The sequence below is a fragment of the Heptranchias perlo genome, unplaced genomic scaffold (genome assembly GCF_035084215.1).
Source record: "Heptranchias perlo isolate sHepPer1 unplaced genomic scaffold, sHepPer1.hap1 HAP1_SCAFFOLD_1383, whole genome shotgun sequence".
NCBI classification, from domain to species: domain Eukaryota; kingdom Metazoa; phylum Chordata; class Chondrichthyes; order Hexanchiformes; family Hexanchidae; genus Heptranchias; species Heptranchias perlo.
Genome location: NW_027138628.1, coordinates 22,190 through 36,720, shown reverse-complemented (window position 1 = coordinate 36,720; position 14,531 = coordinate 22,190). Strand labels below are relative to the sequence as shown.

At 61.0% G+C, this 14,531-nt stretch overlaps 1 protein-coding gene across 1 annotated transcript in view; it reads right to left on the bottom strand.

The window, feature by feature from the left end:
* Positions 1–567: 567 nt before the first annotated feature.
* Positions 568–14,531, bottom strand: part of LOC137308769 (fibulin-1-like) — a gene marked incomplete at its 5' end in the record, with an annotated part of 28,384 nt that continues 14,420 nt past the window's right edge. Inside the window, 4 exons of the mRNA XM_067977273.1 lie at positions 568–1,496; positions 2,874–2,997; positions 3,134–3,262; positions 3,985–4,104. Coding sequence (XP_067833374.1) covers positions 1,139–1,496; positions 2,874–2,997; positions 3,134–3,262; positions 3,985–4,104 — 731 coding nt within the window. The remainder of the gene's footprint in view (positions 1,497–2,873; positions 2,998–3,133; positions 3,263–3,984; positions 4,105–14,531) is intronic.

The window sequence follows — 14,531 nt, the reverse complement described above, 5'->3', positions numbered from 1 at the left end:
TCCCTCTGCACTGTCCCATCAAACACTCCCAGGGCAGGTACAGGGTTAGATACAGAGTAAAGCTCCCTCTACACTGTCCCATCAAACACTCCCAGGGCAGGTACAGGGTTAGATACAGAGTAAAGCTCCCTCTACACTGTCCCATCAAACACTCCCGGGGCAGGTACAGGGTTAGATACAGAGTAAAGCTCCCTCTACACTGTCCCATCAAACACTCCCAGGGCAGGGACAGGGTTAGATACAGAGTAAAGCTCCCTCTACACTGTCCCATCAAACACTCCCAGGGCAGGGACAGGGTTAGATACAGAGTAAAGCTCCCTCTACACTGTCCCATCAAACACTCCCAGGGCAGGTACAGGGTTAAATACAGAGTAAAGCTCCCTCTACACTGTCCCATCAAACACTCCCAGGGCAGGTACAGGGTTAGATACAGAGTAAAGCTCCCTCTACACTATCCCATCAAACACTCCCAGGGCAGGTACAGGGTTAGATACAGAGTAAAGCTCCCTCTACACTGTCCCATCAAACACTCCCACACTCGCTCGCCCCCCCCCCCCCCCCCCCCCGTGTCAGCCTCAGCGCAGTGGGTAGCACTCTCGTCTGAGTCAGAAAGTTGTGGGTTGAAGTCTCACTCCAGAAACTTGAGCACATAATCCAAGCTGCCGTAAAAAGATGCCACGGCCACTATTGGAAGAAGAGCAGGGGAGGTCTCTCCAGGGTCCTGGGGCCGATACTTATCCCTCAACCAACATCACTAGTAAAAGAGCTGATCTGGTCATTTACGCATTGCTATTTGTGGGACTTTGCTGTGGGCAAATTGGCTGCTGCATTTACAACATTGACTGTACCTTTGGGACGTCCTGAGGTCAGGAAAGGTGCTGTAGAAATGCAAATTTTTTACATTACTTATTCTAACTTTCTTATCCCAGCACTGACCTTTTGAGCTCCAGCAGAATCTTAGTGAGGGGAATGCCGACACTTGGCCTCAGCTATCCCAAGGGAGTACGAGAAAAAAACTCTCGCTACCACAATCGTAGCCAGCAGGCGGTGACTAGGAGCAGATAAATGGTTGGGGGGGCGGGGAGAGGAGAAAATAAAATCTCTTCGGAGGGTGGGTGAGGAAGAAACCTGGAGACCGTCAGAGAGCTGGGCCGGTGATGAAGACGTAGATTCTGGCGATGAATTTGGTGGCGGTGCCCTGGCGGATTAGGGTCATTTCCACGTCCAGCAGGAAGTCCTTGGGCTGGCGCGGTGGCAGCTGCAGGTAGACGAAGCCCGTGTAGTTATTGAGCCGGCGGGTGCTGAAGTACATGCCCTCGTTGCCCTCGACGATGCTCAGCAGGATGTTGTCCCCCGCGTAGACCGGGGCGGGGCTGATGCGGAAGATGTTGGCCGGCACCCGGATGTTGGTGGGGAAGCTGAGCTGGTAGTAGGTGATCCTCTGCGGCACCGTCTGGCACTCGACGTAATCCTGGCACGACAGTCTCTCGCAGCGGCTGCCCGGGGCAAACAGAAACAGATGGGGCAAAGCGTGAGCGACAGCAGCGTCTATTGCCCACCACTGTGGCGGCCGAGGTGGTGGTGGGACTTACGGCAGGACGCATAGCTAACAGTCTACAGAGTCTATTTAAAAAGAGTCTACCACCTGGAGGAATCTGAACTCGTAACTGAAACTACTCCCAATAAAAGCAGGGTGATTTCCTCCATGAAAATGCAGCGAGTGGAGGATAGCTACAGCAGTGACTGACAGAGGAATTACCCCAATAAACTCCATTCTGGCCAGGAACATGCAGCCTTTGAGTCTGAAAGTGGTGGGTTCGAGTCCCACTCCAGAATCTCGAGCCCCCATAATCCAGGTCGCCACTCCCAGCGCCGATACTGAGGGAGCGCTGCACCGCCGCCTTTCGGCTGAGACGTTAAAAACTGAGTCACCGCCCGCCCTCTCGGCTGGGGGATTCAGGCTCCAGCGTAGAAAGGCAGAGGCGCAGGGATGAAGTACCAGACAGGAGGAGGAGGAGGAGATGGGAGAAGAGCCAGTGAATGAATTCAAACAAAGGATTTTATTGACAGACGTAATGGGCTCCCGTTCGAACGTACCCACTTTGATTCCACTAACTTGGCTCAGTTGGTTTCGGTCTCACCTGCGTCAGATGCTTGAGTTTGAGCCCTACTCCGGGACGTGAGCCTGTAATCTAGGTTGACGCTGCAGTGCCATGCTGAGGGAGCGCTGCACTGTCGGAGGTGCCGTCTTTTGGCTGAGATAACAACTTTCTGATGAGACGCTAAACCGAGGCCCCCGTCTGCCTGTTCCGGTGGATGTTAAGCATCCCACGGAATTACACAGTATTTACAGCACAGAAACAGGCCATTCGGCCCAACAGGTCCATGCCAGAGATTATGCTCCACACGAGCCTCCTCCCCCTTTACTTCATCTCAGCATATCCTCCTATTCCTTTCTCCTTCATGTACTTATCTAGCTTCCCACCACTGGAAGAGCAGGGAGTTTTCTGTTGTCCGGGCCAACATTCTCCTCTCTTCCCACCCCCTCAGCCAACAGCACTAAAAAAAAAATTAAGTGGTCAGTTTATCTCATTTTTGCTTGTGGGATCTTGCTGTGTGTAAAATGGTTGCCACATTTGGCTCGATCAGAACCATCACTGCTGTTCAAAGTGATTGAAGCACTCTACCATAAACTGAAGCCCTTTCTTTCGCAGTTCACTAACTGCCCCCAAATCTGGATTACGAGGCAGGGGGGGGGGAGGTGCGAGAGTCCCGGATTGTTTGGGGCTTCCTAGAGAGCAACGATCGACCCCAAGGCAAAGAAACATAATCTCAGGAAGAGAACAACGCCCATCGACGAAAAGGTTACTTACCTCTGCGCCGTTCTCCTGTAGTTTGCGGGGCAGTCGAAGGAGAGACACTTAAATCCACCCTGAATGTTGAAGCAGGTCTCGGTCGTCGTGCAGTTGTGAGTTCCCAATGCGCATTCGTCAAGATCTAGTAAATAAAGTGAGAGCGACTCAACACTCGCATTCTCTCCTTTCCCCCCCCCCTCTTCAGGAGCACGAATTTTCCCCAGCGCCGAGCCGCAGACAAAGCACTCGCTGCCCACGTCCCGAGAATGAACATTTACCTCTACAGTTCCTTCCATTGGGTGAAAGGGCGTAACCCTCCTCGGGACAAACACAATTGAAGGATCCTGGAGAGTTAACACAGTGATAGGCACAAAGAGTCGAGGCGGTCAGAGAGCACTCGTCAATATCTGCGCGAGAAAGGGAGAGAGACCAGTCACATTCCATCGTACAGGCAAGCTGGAGCAGATGCGAAACACGGCACCTCAGGTAAAATTCATCTTGCCCCTACCGCAGCCCCCTCCCGCCTGTAGATAGGGCCGCCAACCCTCCAGGGTGTTCCTGGAATCTTCTGGAGTTGAAGATCAAGCTCCAGGACACTGCTGCGAACAACAACCGGGAGAAAAATCATAGTTGGGGGGGGGGGGGGGGAGCGCGTGAAAAAACTAGCAAAATTATTTATTTATTTCCTTTGAACGCTTTTGCTGACTAGTTATAAAAACGTCGGAGATGGGGGAGAGGAATTAGGCGGTCGACTGACGATCATCCACCATCCAAAAGGGTGATGAAGAATCGGCCGCGGGGAAGGCCGAGCATCGCGAGGATGGACATGTCGGGCGACCAATGGTGGAGGCGGGCGGTCCGAGGCTGAAACCTCGAGGAACACGTCCGACCAGAGTTGGCGACGCCGCCTGAAGAGGAGGATGCTTGCTGGGGTACAGTCCACAGGCTGTGCCCACCTTCCTGTGGCCCTCCCTTCTTAACGTGCGGTGCCAGGCAGCGAGTGGTCAGTCGGCTATTTGGTCATGGTGGCTCAGTAACTCTTCCCAGCTGCCACAAGCTTGGAGAATCTCAAAACAGGATAGCTGCCAAAAAAAAACTACCAAGAGGGGAGGGTCTGGGGGGGTCTCACCTTCACAGGTAGTCCTGTCCAACTGGCTGAGGGTGTACCCGTGTCGGCAGTAACATTGGAACGATCCGTACACGTTGGCACAGTCCTGGCTGCAGGGACTGGTCTCGCATTCATTAACATCTGTGTGCGTGTCGGGGGAGAAGAGAACAAGACATTCAGTGTTCAAGATCAAAGAGTCAACCTTACCGTCAGAACAGGGAGATTCCCCTCACCGAGCACCTCCCTGAGCTCTCAACCAAACAACCAGAGACCACTGTCCCCAGTCACCCTCCCACTCTCAGAGAGGCTCCTGTCCCCAGTCACCCTCCCACCCTCAGAGAGGCTCCTGTCCCCAGTCACCCTCCCACCCTCAGAGAGGCTCCTGTCCCCAGTCACCCTCCCACCCTCAGAGAGGCTCCTGTCCCCAGTCACCCTCCCACCCTCAGAGAGGCTCCTGTCCCCAGTCACCCTCCCACTCTCAGAGAGGCTCCTGTCCCCAGTCACCCTCCCACCCTCAGAGAGGCTCCTGTCCCCAGTCACCCTCCCACCCTCAGAGAGGCTCCTGTCCCCAGTCACCCTCTCACCCTCAGAGAGGCTCCTGTCCCCAGTCACCCTCCCACCCTCAGAGGCTCCTGTCCCCAGTCACCCTCAGAGAGGCTCCTGTCCCCAGTCACCCTCCCACCCTGAGAGAGGCTCCTGTCCCCAGTCACCCTGAGAGAGGCTCCTGTCCCCAGTCACCCTGAGAGAGGCTCCTGTCCCCAGTCACCCTGAGAGAGGCTCCTGTCCCCAGTCACCCTCAGAGAGGCTCCTGTCCCCAGTCACCCTCAGAGAGGCTCCTGTCCCCAGTCACCCTCAGAGAGGCTCCTGTCCCCAGTCACCCTGAGAGAGGCTCCTGTCCCCAGTCACCCTGAGAGAAGCTCCTGTCCCCAGTCACCCTCAGAGAGGCTCCTGTCCCCAGTCACCCTCAGAGAGGCTCCTGTCCCCAGTCACCCTCAGAGAGGCTCCTGTCCCCAGTCACCCTCAGAGAGGCTCCTGTCCCCAGTCACCCTCCCACCCTGAGAGAGGCTCCTGTCCCCAGTCACCCTGAGAGAGGCTCCTGTCCCCAGTCACCCTGAGAGAGGCTCCTGTCCCCAGTCACCCTCAGAGAGGCTCCTGTCCCCAGTCACCCTCAGAGAGGCTCCTGTCCCCAGTCACCCTCAGAGAGGCTCCTGTCCCCAGTCACCCTGAGAGAGGCTCCTGTCCCCAGTCACCCTGAGAGAAGCTCCTGTCCCCAGTCACCCTCAGAGAGGCTCCTGTCCCCAGTCACCCTCAGAGAGGCTCCTGTCCCCAGTCACCCTCAGAGAGGCTCCTGTCCCCAGTCACCCTCAGAGGCTCCTGTCCCCAGTCACCCTCAGAGAGGCTCCTGTCCCCAGTCACCCTCCCACCCTGAGAGAGGCTCCTGTCCCCAGTCACCCTGAGAGAGGCTCCTGTCCCCAGTCACCCTGAGAGAGGCTCCTGTCCCCAGTCACCCTGAGAGAGGCTCCTGTCCCCAGTCACCCTGAGAGAGGCTCCTGTCCCCAGTCACCCTGAGAGAGGCTCCTGTCCCCAGTCACCCTCAGAGAGGCTCCTGTCCCCAGTCACCCTCCCACCCTGAGAGAGGCTCCTGTCCCTGAGAGAGGCTCCTGTCCCCAGTCACCCTCCCACCCTGAGAGAGGCTCCTGTCCCTGAGAGAGGCTCCTGTCCCCAGTCACCCTCAGAGAGGCTTCTGTCCCCAGTCACCCTCAGAGAGGCTCCTGTCCCCAGTCACCCTCAGAGAGGCTCCTGTCCCCAGTCACCCTCAGAGAGGCTCCTGTCCGCAGTCACCCTCCCACCCTGAGAGAGGCTCCTGTCCCCAGTCACCCTCCCACTCTCAGAGAGGCTCCTGTCCCCAGTCACCCTGAGAGAAGCTCCTGTCCCCAGTCACCCTCAGAGAGACTCCTGTCCCCAGTCACCCTCCCACCCTCAGAGAGGCTCCTGTCCCCAGTCACCCTCAGAGAGGCTCCTGTCCCCAGTCACCCTCAGAGAGGCTCCTGTCCCCAGTCACCCTCAGAGAGGCTCCTGTCCCCAGTCACCCTCCCACCCTGAGAGAGGCTCCTGTCCCTGAGAGAGGCTCCTGTCCCCAGTCACCCTCAGAGAGGCTTCTGTCCCCAGTCACCCTCAGAGAGGCTCCTGTCCCCAGTCACCCTCAGAGAGGCTCCTGTCCCCAGTCACCCTCAGAGAGGCTCCTGTCCCCAGTCACCCTCAGAGAGGCTCCTGTCCCCAGTCACCCTCAGAGAGGCTCCTGTCCCCAGTCACCCTCAGAGAGGCTCCTGTCCCCAGTCACCCTCAGAGAGGCTCCTGTCCCCAGTCACCCTCAGAGAGGCTCCTGTCCCCAGTCACCCTCCCACCCTGAGAGAGGCTCCTGTCCCTGAGAGAGGCTCCTGTCCCCAGTCACCCTCAGAGAGGCTCCTGTCCCCAGTCACCCTCAGAGAGGCTTCTGTCCCCAGTCACCCTCCCACCCTGAGAGAGGCTCCTGTCCCTGAGAGAGGCTCCTGTCCCCAGTCACCCTCAGAGAGGCTCCTGTCCCCAGTCACCCTCAGAGAGGCTCCTGTCCCCAGTCACCCTCAGAGAGGCTCCTGTCCCCAGTCACCCTCAGAGAGGCTCCTGTCCCCAGTCACCCTCAGAGAGGCTCCTGTCCCCAGTCACCCTCAGAGAGGCTCCTGTCCCCAGTCACCCTCAGAGAGGCTCCTGTCCCCAGTCACCCTCAGAGAGGCTCCTGTCCCCAGTCACCCTCCCACCCTCAGAGAGGCTCCTGTCCCCAGTCACCCTCTCACCCTGAGAGAGGCTCCTGTCCCCAGTCACCCTCAGAGAGGCTCCTGTCCCCAGTCACCCTCAGAGAGGCTCCTGTCCCCAGTCACCCTCCCACCCTGAGAGAGGCTCCTGTCCCCAGTCACCCTCTCACCCTGAGAGAGGCTCCTGTCCCCAGTCACCCTCCCACCCTCAGAGAGGCTCCTGTCCCCAGTCACCCTCAGAGAGGCTCCTGTCCCCAGTCACCCTCAGAGAGGCTCCTGTCCCCAGTCACCCTCAGAGAGGCTCCTGTCCCCAGTCACCCTCAGAGAGGCTCCTGTCCCCAGTCACCCTCAGAGAGGCTCCTGTCCCCAGTCACCCTCAGAGAGGCTCCTGTCCCCAGTCACCCTCAGAGAGGCTCCTGTCCCCAGTCACCCTCAGAGAGGCTCCTGTCCCCAGTCACCCTCCCACCCTGAGAGAGGCTCCTGTCCCCAGTCACCCTCTCACCCTGAGAGAGGCTCCTGTCCCCAGTCACCCTCCCACCCTCAGAGAGGCTCCTGTCCCCAGTCACCCTCAGAGAGGCTCCTGTCCCCAGTCACCCTCAGAGAGGCTCCTGTCCCCAGTCACCCTCAGAGAGGCTCCTGTCCCCAGTCACCCTCAGAGAGGCTCCTGTCCCCAGTCACCCTCAGAGAGGCTCCTGTCCCCAGTCACCCTCCCACCCTGAGAGAGGCTCCTGTCCCTGAGAGAGGCTCCTGTCCCCAGTCACCCTCAGAGAGGCTTCTGTCCCCAGTCACCCTCAGAGAGGCTTCTGTCCCCAGTCACCCTCAGAGAGGCTTCTGTCCCCAGTCACCCTCAGAGAGGCTCCTGTCCCCAGTCACCCTCAGAGAGGCTCCTGTCCCCAGTCACCCTCCCACCCTGAGAGAGGCTCCTGTCCCCAGTCACCCTCCCACTCTCAGAGAGGCTCCTGTCCCCAGTCACCCTCAGAGAGGCTCCTGTCCCCAGTCACCCTCAGAGAGGCTCCTGTCCCCAGTCACCCTCAGAGAGGCTCCTGTCCCCAGTCACCCTCAGAGAGGCTCCTGTCCCCAGTCACCCTCAGAGAGGCTCCTGTCCCCAGTCACCCTCAGAGAGGCTCCTGTCCCCAGTCACCCTCCCACCCTGAGAGAGGCTCCTGTCCCTGAGAGAGGCTCCTGTCCCCAGTCACCCTCAGAGAGGCTTCTGTCCCCAGTCACCCTCAGAGAGGCTTCTGTCCCCAGTCACCCTCCCACCGTGAGAGAGGCTCCTGTCCCTGAGAGAGGCTCCTGTCCCCAGTCACCCTCAGAGAGGCTCCTGTCCCCAGTCACCCTCAGAGAGGCTCCTGTCCCCAGTCACCCTCAGAGAGGCTCCTGTCCCCAGTCACCCTCCCACCCTGAGAGAGGCTCCTGTCCCTGAGAGAGGCTCCTGTCCCCAGTCACCCTCAGAGAGGCTTCTGTCCCCAGTCACCCTCAGAGAGGCTCCTGTCCCCAGTCACCCTCAGAGAGGCTCCTGTCCCCAGTCACCCTCAGAGAGGCTCCTGTCCCCAGTCACCCTCAGAGAGGCTCCTGTCCCCAGTCACCCTCAGAGAGGCTCCTGTCCCCAGTCACCCTCAGAGAGGCTCCTGTCCCCAGTCACCCTCAGAGAGGCTCCTGTCCCCAGTCACCCTCCCACCCTGAGAGAGGCTCCTGTCCCTGAGAGAGGCTCCTGTCCCCAGTCACCCTCAGAGAGGCTTCTGTCCCCAGTCACCCTCAGAGAGGCTTCTGTCCCCAGTCACCCTCCCACCGTGAGAGAGGCTCCTGTCCCTGAGAGAGGCTCCTGTCCCCAGTCACCCTCAGAGAGGCTCCTGTCCCCAGTCACCCTCAGAGAGGCTCCTGTCCCCAGTCACCCTCAGAGAGGCTCCTGTCCCCAGTCACCCTCAGAGAGGCTCCTGTCCCCAGTCACCCTCAGAGAGGCTCCTGTCCCCAGTCACCCTCAGAGAGGCTCCTGTCCCCAGTCACCCTCAGAGAGGCTCCTGTCCCCAGTCACCCTCAGAGAGGCTCCTGTCCCCAGTCACCCTCAGAGAGGCTCCTGTCCCCAGTCACCCTCCCACCCTGAGAGAGGCTCCTGTCCCCAGTCACCCTCTCACCCTGAGAGAGGCTCCTGTCCCCAGTCACCCTCCCACCCTCAGAGAGGCTCCTGTCCCCAGTCACCCTCAGAGAGGCTCCTGTCCCCAGTCACCCTCAGAGAGGCTCCTGTCCCCAGTCACCCTCAGAGAGGCTCCTGTCCCCAGTCACCCTCAGAGAGGCTCCTGTCCCCAGTCACCCTCCCACCCTGAGAGAGGCTCCTGTCCCTGAGAGAGGCTCCTGTCCCCAGTCACCCTCAGAGAGGCTTCTGTCCCCAGTCACCCTCAGAGAGGCTTCTGTCCCCAGTCACCCTCAGAGAGGCTCCTGTCCCCAGTCACCCTCAGAGAGGCTCCTGTCCCCAGTCACCCTCCCACCCTGAGAGAGGCTCCTGTCCCCAGTCACCCTCCCACTCTCAGAGAGGCTCCTGTCCCCAGTCACCCTGAGAGAAGCTCCTGTCCCCAGTCACCCTCAGAGAGACTCCTGTCCCCAGTCACCCTCCCACCCTCAGAGAGGCTCCTGTCCCCAGTCACCCTCAGAGAGGCTCCTGTCCCCAGTCACCCTCAGAGAGGCTCCTGTCCCCAGTCACCCTCAGAGAGGCTCCTGTCCCCAGTCACCCTCAGAGAGGCTCCTGTCCCCAGTCACCCTCCCACCCTGAGAGAGGCTCCTGTCCCTGAGAGAGGCTCCTGTCCCCAGTCACCCTCAGAGAGGCTTCTGTCCCCAGTCACCCTCAGAGAGGCTTCTGTCCCCAGTCACCCTCAGAGAGGCTCCTGTCCCCAGTCACCCTCAGAGAGGCTCCTGTCCCCAGTCACCCTCAGAGAGGCTCCTGTCCCCAGTCACCCTCAGAGAGGCTCCTGTCCCCAGTCACCCTCAGAGAGGCTCCTGTCCCCAGTCACCCTCAGAGAGGCTCCTGTCCCCAGTCACCCTCAGAGAGGCTCCTGTCCCCAGTCACCCTCCCACCCTGAGAGAGGCTCCTGTCCCTGAGAGAGGCTCCTGTCCCCAGTCACCCTCAGAGAGGCTTCTGTCCCCAGTCACCCTCAGAGAGGCTTCTGTCCCCAGTCACCCTCCCACCGTGAGAGAGGCTCCTGTCCCTGAGAGAGGCTCCTGTCCCCAGTCACCCTCAGAGAGGCTCCTGTCCCCAGTCACCCTCAGAGAGGCTCCTGTCCCCAGTCACCCTCAGAGAGGCTCCTGTCCCCAGTCACCCTCAGAGAGGCTCCTGTCCCCAGTCACCCTCAGAGAGGCTCCTGTCCCCAGTCACCCTCAGAGAGGCTCCTGTCCCCAGTCACCCTCAGAGAGGCTCCTGTCCCCAGTCACCCTCAGAGAGGCTCCTGTCCCCAGTCACCCTCAGAGAGGCTCCTGTCCCCAGTCACCCTCAGAGAGGCTCCTGTCCCCAGTCACCCTCAGAGAGGCTCCTGTCCCCAGTCACCCTCTCACCCTGAGAGAGGCTCCTGTCCCCAGTCACCCTCAGAGAGGCTCCTGTCCCCAGTCACCCTCAGAGAGGCTCCTGTCCCCAGTCACCCTCAGAGAGGCTCCTGTCCCCAGTCACCCTCAGAGAGGCTCCTGTCCCCAGTCACCCTCCCACCCTGAGAGAGGCTCCTGTCCCCAGTCACCCTCTCACCCTGAGAGAGGCTCCTGTCCCCAGTCACCCTCCCACCCTCAGAGAGGCTCCTGTCCCCAGTCACCCTCAGAGAGGCTCCTGTCCCCAGTCACCCTCAGAGAGGCTCCTGTCCCCAGTCACCCTCAGAGAGGCTCCTGTCCCCAGTCACCCTCCCACCCTGAGAGAGGCTCCTGTCCCTGAGAGAGGCTCCTGTCCCCAGTCACCCTCAGAGAGGCTTCTGTCCCCAGTCACCCTCAGAGAGGCTTCTGTCCCCAGTCACCCTCAGAGAGGCTCCTGTCCCCAGTCACCCTCAGAGAGGCTTCTGTCCCCAGTCACCCTCAGAGAGGCTCCTGTCCCCAGTCACCCTCAGAGAGGCTTCTGTCCCCAGTCACCCTCAGAGAGGCTCCTGTCCGCAGTCACCCTCCCACCCTGAGAGAGGCTCCTGTCCCCAGTCACCCTCCCACTCTCAGAGAGGCTCCTGTCCCCAGTCACCCTCCCACTCTCAGAGAGGCTCCTGTCCCCAGTCACCCTCAGAGAGGCTCCTGTCCCCAGTCACCCTCAGAGAGGCTCCTGTCCCCAGTCACCCTCCCACCCTGAGAGAGGCTCCTGTCCCTGAGAGAGGCTCCTGTCCCCAGTCACCCTCAGAGAGGCTTCTGTCCCCAGTCACCCTCAGAGAGGCTTCTGTCCCCAGTCACCCTCAGAGAGGCTCCTGTCCCCAGTCACCCTCAGAGAGGCTCCTGTCCCCAGTCACCCTCAGAGAGGCTCCTGTCCCCAGTCACCCTCAGAGAGGCTCCTGTCCCCAGTCACCCTCAGAGAGGCTCCTGTCCCCAGTCACCCTCAGAGAGGCTCCTGTCCCCAGTCACCCTCAGAGAGGCTCCTGTCCCCAGTCACCCTCAGAGAGGCTCCTGTCCCCAGTCACCCTCCCACCCTGAGAGAGGCTCCTGTCCCTGAGAGAGGCTCCTGTCCCCAGTCACCCTCAGAGAGGCTTCTGTCCCCAGTCACCCTCAGAGAGGCTTCTGTCCCCAGTCACCCTCAGAGAGGCTCCTGTCCCCAGTCACCCTCAGAGAGGCTCCTGTCCGCAGTCACCCTCCCACCCTGAGAGAGGCTCCTGTCCCCAGTCACCCTCCCACTCTCAGAGAGGCTCCTGTCCCCAGTCACCCTGAGAGAAGCTCCTGTCCCCAGTCACCCTCAGAGAGACTCCTGTCCCCAGTCACCCTCCCACCCTCAGAGAGGCTCCTGTCCCCAGTCACCCTCAGAGAGGCTCCTGTCCCCAGTCACCCTCAGAGAGGCTCCTGTCCCCAGTCACCCTCAGAGAGGCTCCTGTCCCCAGTCACCCTCCCACCCTGAGAGAGGCTCCTGTCCCTGAGAGAGGCTCCTGTCCCCAGTCACCCTCAGAGAGGCTTCTGTCCCCAGTCACCCTCAGAGAGGCTTCTGTCCCCAGTCACCCTCAGAGAGGCTCCTGTCCCCAGTCACCCTCAGAGAGGCTCCTGTCCGCAGTCACCCTCCCACCCTGAGAGAGGCTCCTGTCCCCAGTCACCCTCCCACTCTCAGAGAGGCTCCTGTCCCCAGTCACCCTGAGAGAAGCTCCTGTCCCCAGTCACCCTCAGAGAGGCTCCTGTCCCCAGTCACCCTCAGAGAGGCTCCTGTCCCCAGTCACCCTCAGAGAGGCTCCTGTCCCCAGTCACCCTCAGAGAGGCTCCTGTCCCCAGTCACCCTCAGAGAGGCTCCTGTCCCCAGTCACCCTCAGAGAGGCTCCTGTCCCCAGTCACCCTCAGAGAGGCTCCTGTCCCCAGTCACCCTCAGAGAGGCTCCTGTCCCCAGTCACCCTCCCACCCTGAGAGAGGCTCCTGTCCCCAGTCACCCTCTCACCCTGAGAGAGGCTCCTGTCCCCAGTCACCCTCTCACTCTCAGAGAGGCTCCTGTCCCCAGTCACCCTGAGAGAAGCTCCTGTCCCCAGTCACCCTCAGAGAGGCTCCTGACCCCAGTCACCCTCTCACCCTCAGAGAGGCTCCTGTCCCCAGTCACCCTCAGAGAGGCTCCTGTCCCCAGTCACCCTCAGAGAGGCTCCTGTCCCCAGTCACCCTCAGAGAGGCTCCTGTCCCCAGTCACCCTCCCACCCTGAGAGAGGCTCCTGTCCCTGAGAGAGGCTCCTGTCCCCAGTCACCCTCAGAGAGGCTTCTGTCCCCAGTCACCCTCAGAGAGGCTTCTGTCCCCAGTCACCCTCAGAGAGGCTCCTGTCCCCAGTCACCCTCAGAGAGGCTCCTGTCCCCAGTCACCCTCAGAGAGGCTCCTGTCCCCAGTCACCCTCAGAGAGGCTCCTGTCCCCAGTCACCCTCAGAGAGGCTCCTGTCCCCAGTCACCCTCAGAGAGGCTCCTGTCCCCAGTCACCCTCAGAGAGGCTCCTGTCCCCAGTCACCCTCAGAGAGGCTCCTGTCCCCAGTCACCCTCAGAGAGGCTCCTGTCCCCAGTCACCCTCAGAGAGGCTCCTGTCCCCAGTCACCCTCAGAGAGGCTCCTGTCCCCAGTCACCCTCAGAGAGGCTCCTGTCCCCAGTCACCCTCAGAGAGGCTCCTGTCCCCAGTCACCCTCAGAGAGGCTCCTGTCCCCAGTCACCCTCAGAGAGGCTCCTGTCCCCAGTCACCCTCAGAGAGGCTCCTGTCCCCAGTCACCCTCAGAGAGGCTCCTGTCCCCAGTCACCCTCCCACCCTGAGAGAGGCTCCTGTCCCCAGTCACCCTCTCACCCTGAGAGAGGCTCCTGTCCCCAGTCACCCTCCCACCCTCAGAGAGGCTCCTGTCCCCAGTCACCCTCAGAGAGGCTCCTGTCCCCAGTCACCCTCAGAGAGGCTCCTGTCCCCAGTCACCCTCAGAGAGGCTCCTGTCCCCAGTCACCCTCAGAGAGGCTCCTGTCCCCAGTCACCCTCCCACCCTGAGAGAGGCTCCTGTCCCTGAGAGAGGCTCCTGTCCCCAGTCACCCTCAGAGAGGCTTCTGTCCCCAGTCACCCTCAGAGAGGCTTCTGTCCCCAGTCACCCTCAGAGAGGCTCCTGTCCCCAGTCACCCTCAGAGAGGCTCCTGTCCCCAGTCACCCTCCCACCCTGAGAGAGGCTCCTGTCCCCAGTCACCCTCCCACTCTCAGAGAGGCTCCTGTCCCCAGTCACCCTGAGAGAAGCTCCTGTCCCCAGTCACCCTCAGAGAGACTCCTGTCCCCAGTCACCCTCCCACCCTCAGAGAGGCTCCTGTCCCCAGTCACCCTCAGAGAGGCTCCTGTCCCCAGTCACCCTCAGAGAGGCTCCTGTCCCCAGTCACCCTCAGAGAGGCTCCTGTCCCCAGTCACCCTCCCACCCTGAGAGAGGCTCCTGTCCCTGAGAGAGGCTCCTGTCCCCAGTCACCCTCAGAGAGGCTTCTGTCCCCAGTCACCCTCAGAGAGGCTTCTGTCCCCAGTCACCCTCAGAGAGGCTCCTGTCCCCAGTCACCCTCAGAGAGGCTCCTGTCCCCAGTCACCCTCAGAGAGGCTCCTGTCCCCAGTCACCCTCAGAGAGGCTCCTGTCCCCAGTCACCCTCAGAGAGGCTCCTGTCCCCAGTCACCCTCAGAGAGGCTCCTGTCCCCAGTCACCCTCCCACCCTGAGAGAGGCTCCTGTCCCTGAGAGAGGCTCCTGTCCCCAGTCACCCTCAGAGAGGCTTCTGTCCCCAGTCACCCTCAGAGAGGCTTCTGTCCCCAGTCACCCTCCCACCGTGAGAGAGGCTCCTGTCCCTGAGAGAGGCTCCTGTCCCCAGTCACCCTCAGAGAGGCTCCTGTCCCCAGTCACCCTCAGAGAGGCTCCTGTCCCCAGTCACCCTCAGAGAGGCTCCTGTCCCCAGTCACCCTCAGAGAGGCTCCTGTCCCCAGTCACCCTCAGAGAGGCTCCTGTCCCCAGTCACCCTCAGAGAGGCTCCTGTCCCCAGTCACCCTCAGAGAGGCTCCTGTCCCCAGTCACCCTCAGAGAGGCTCCTGTCCCCAGTCACCCTCAGAGAGGCTCCTGTCCCCAGTCACCCTCAGAGAGGCTCCTGTCCCCAGTCACCCTCAGAGAGGCTCCTGTCC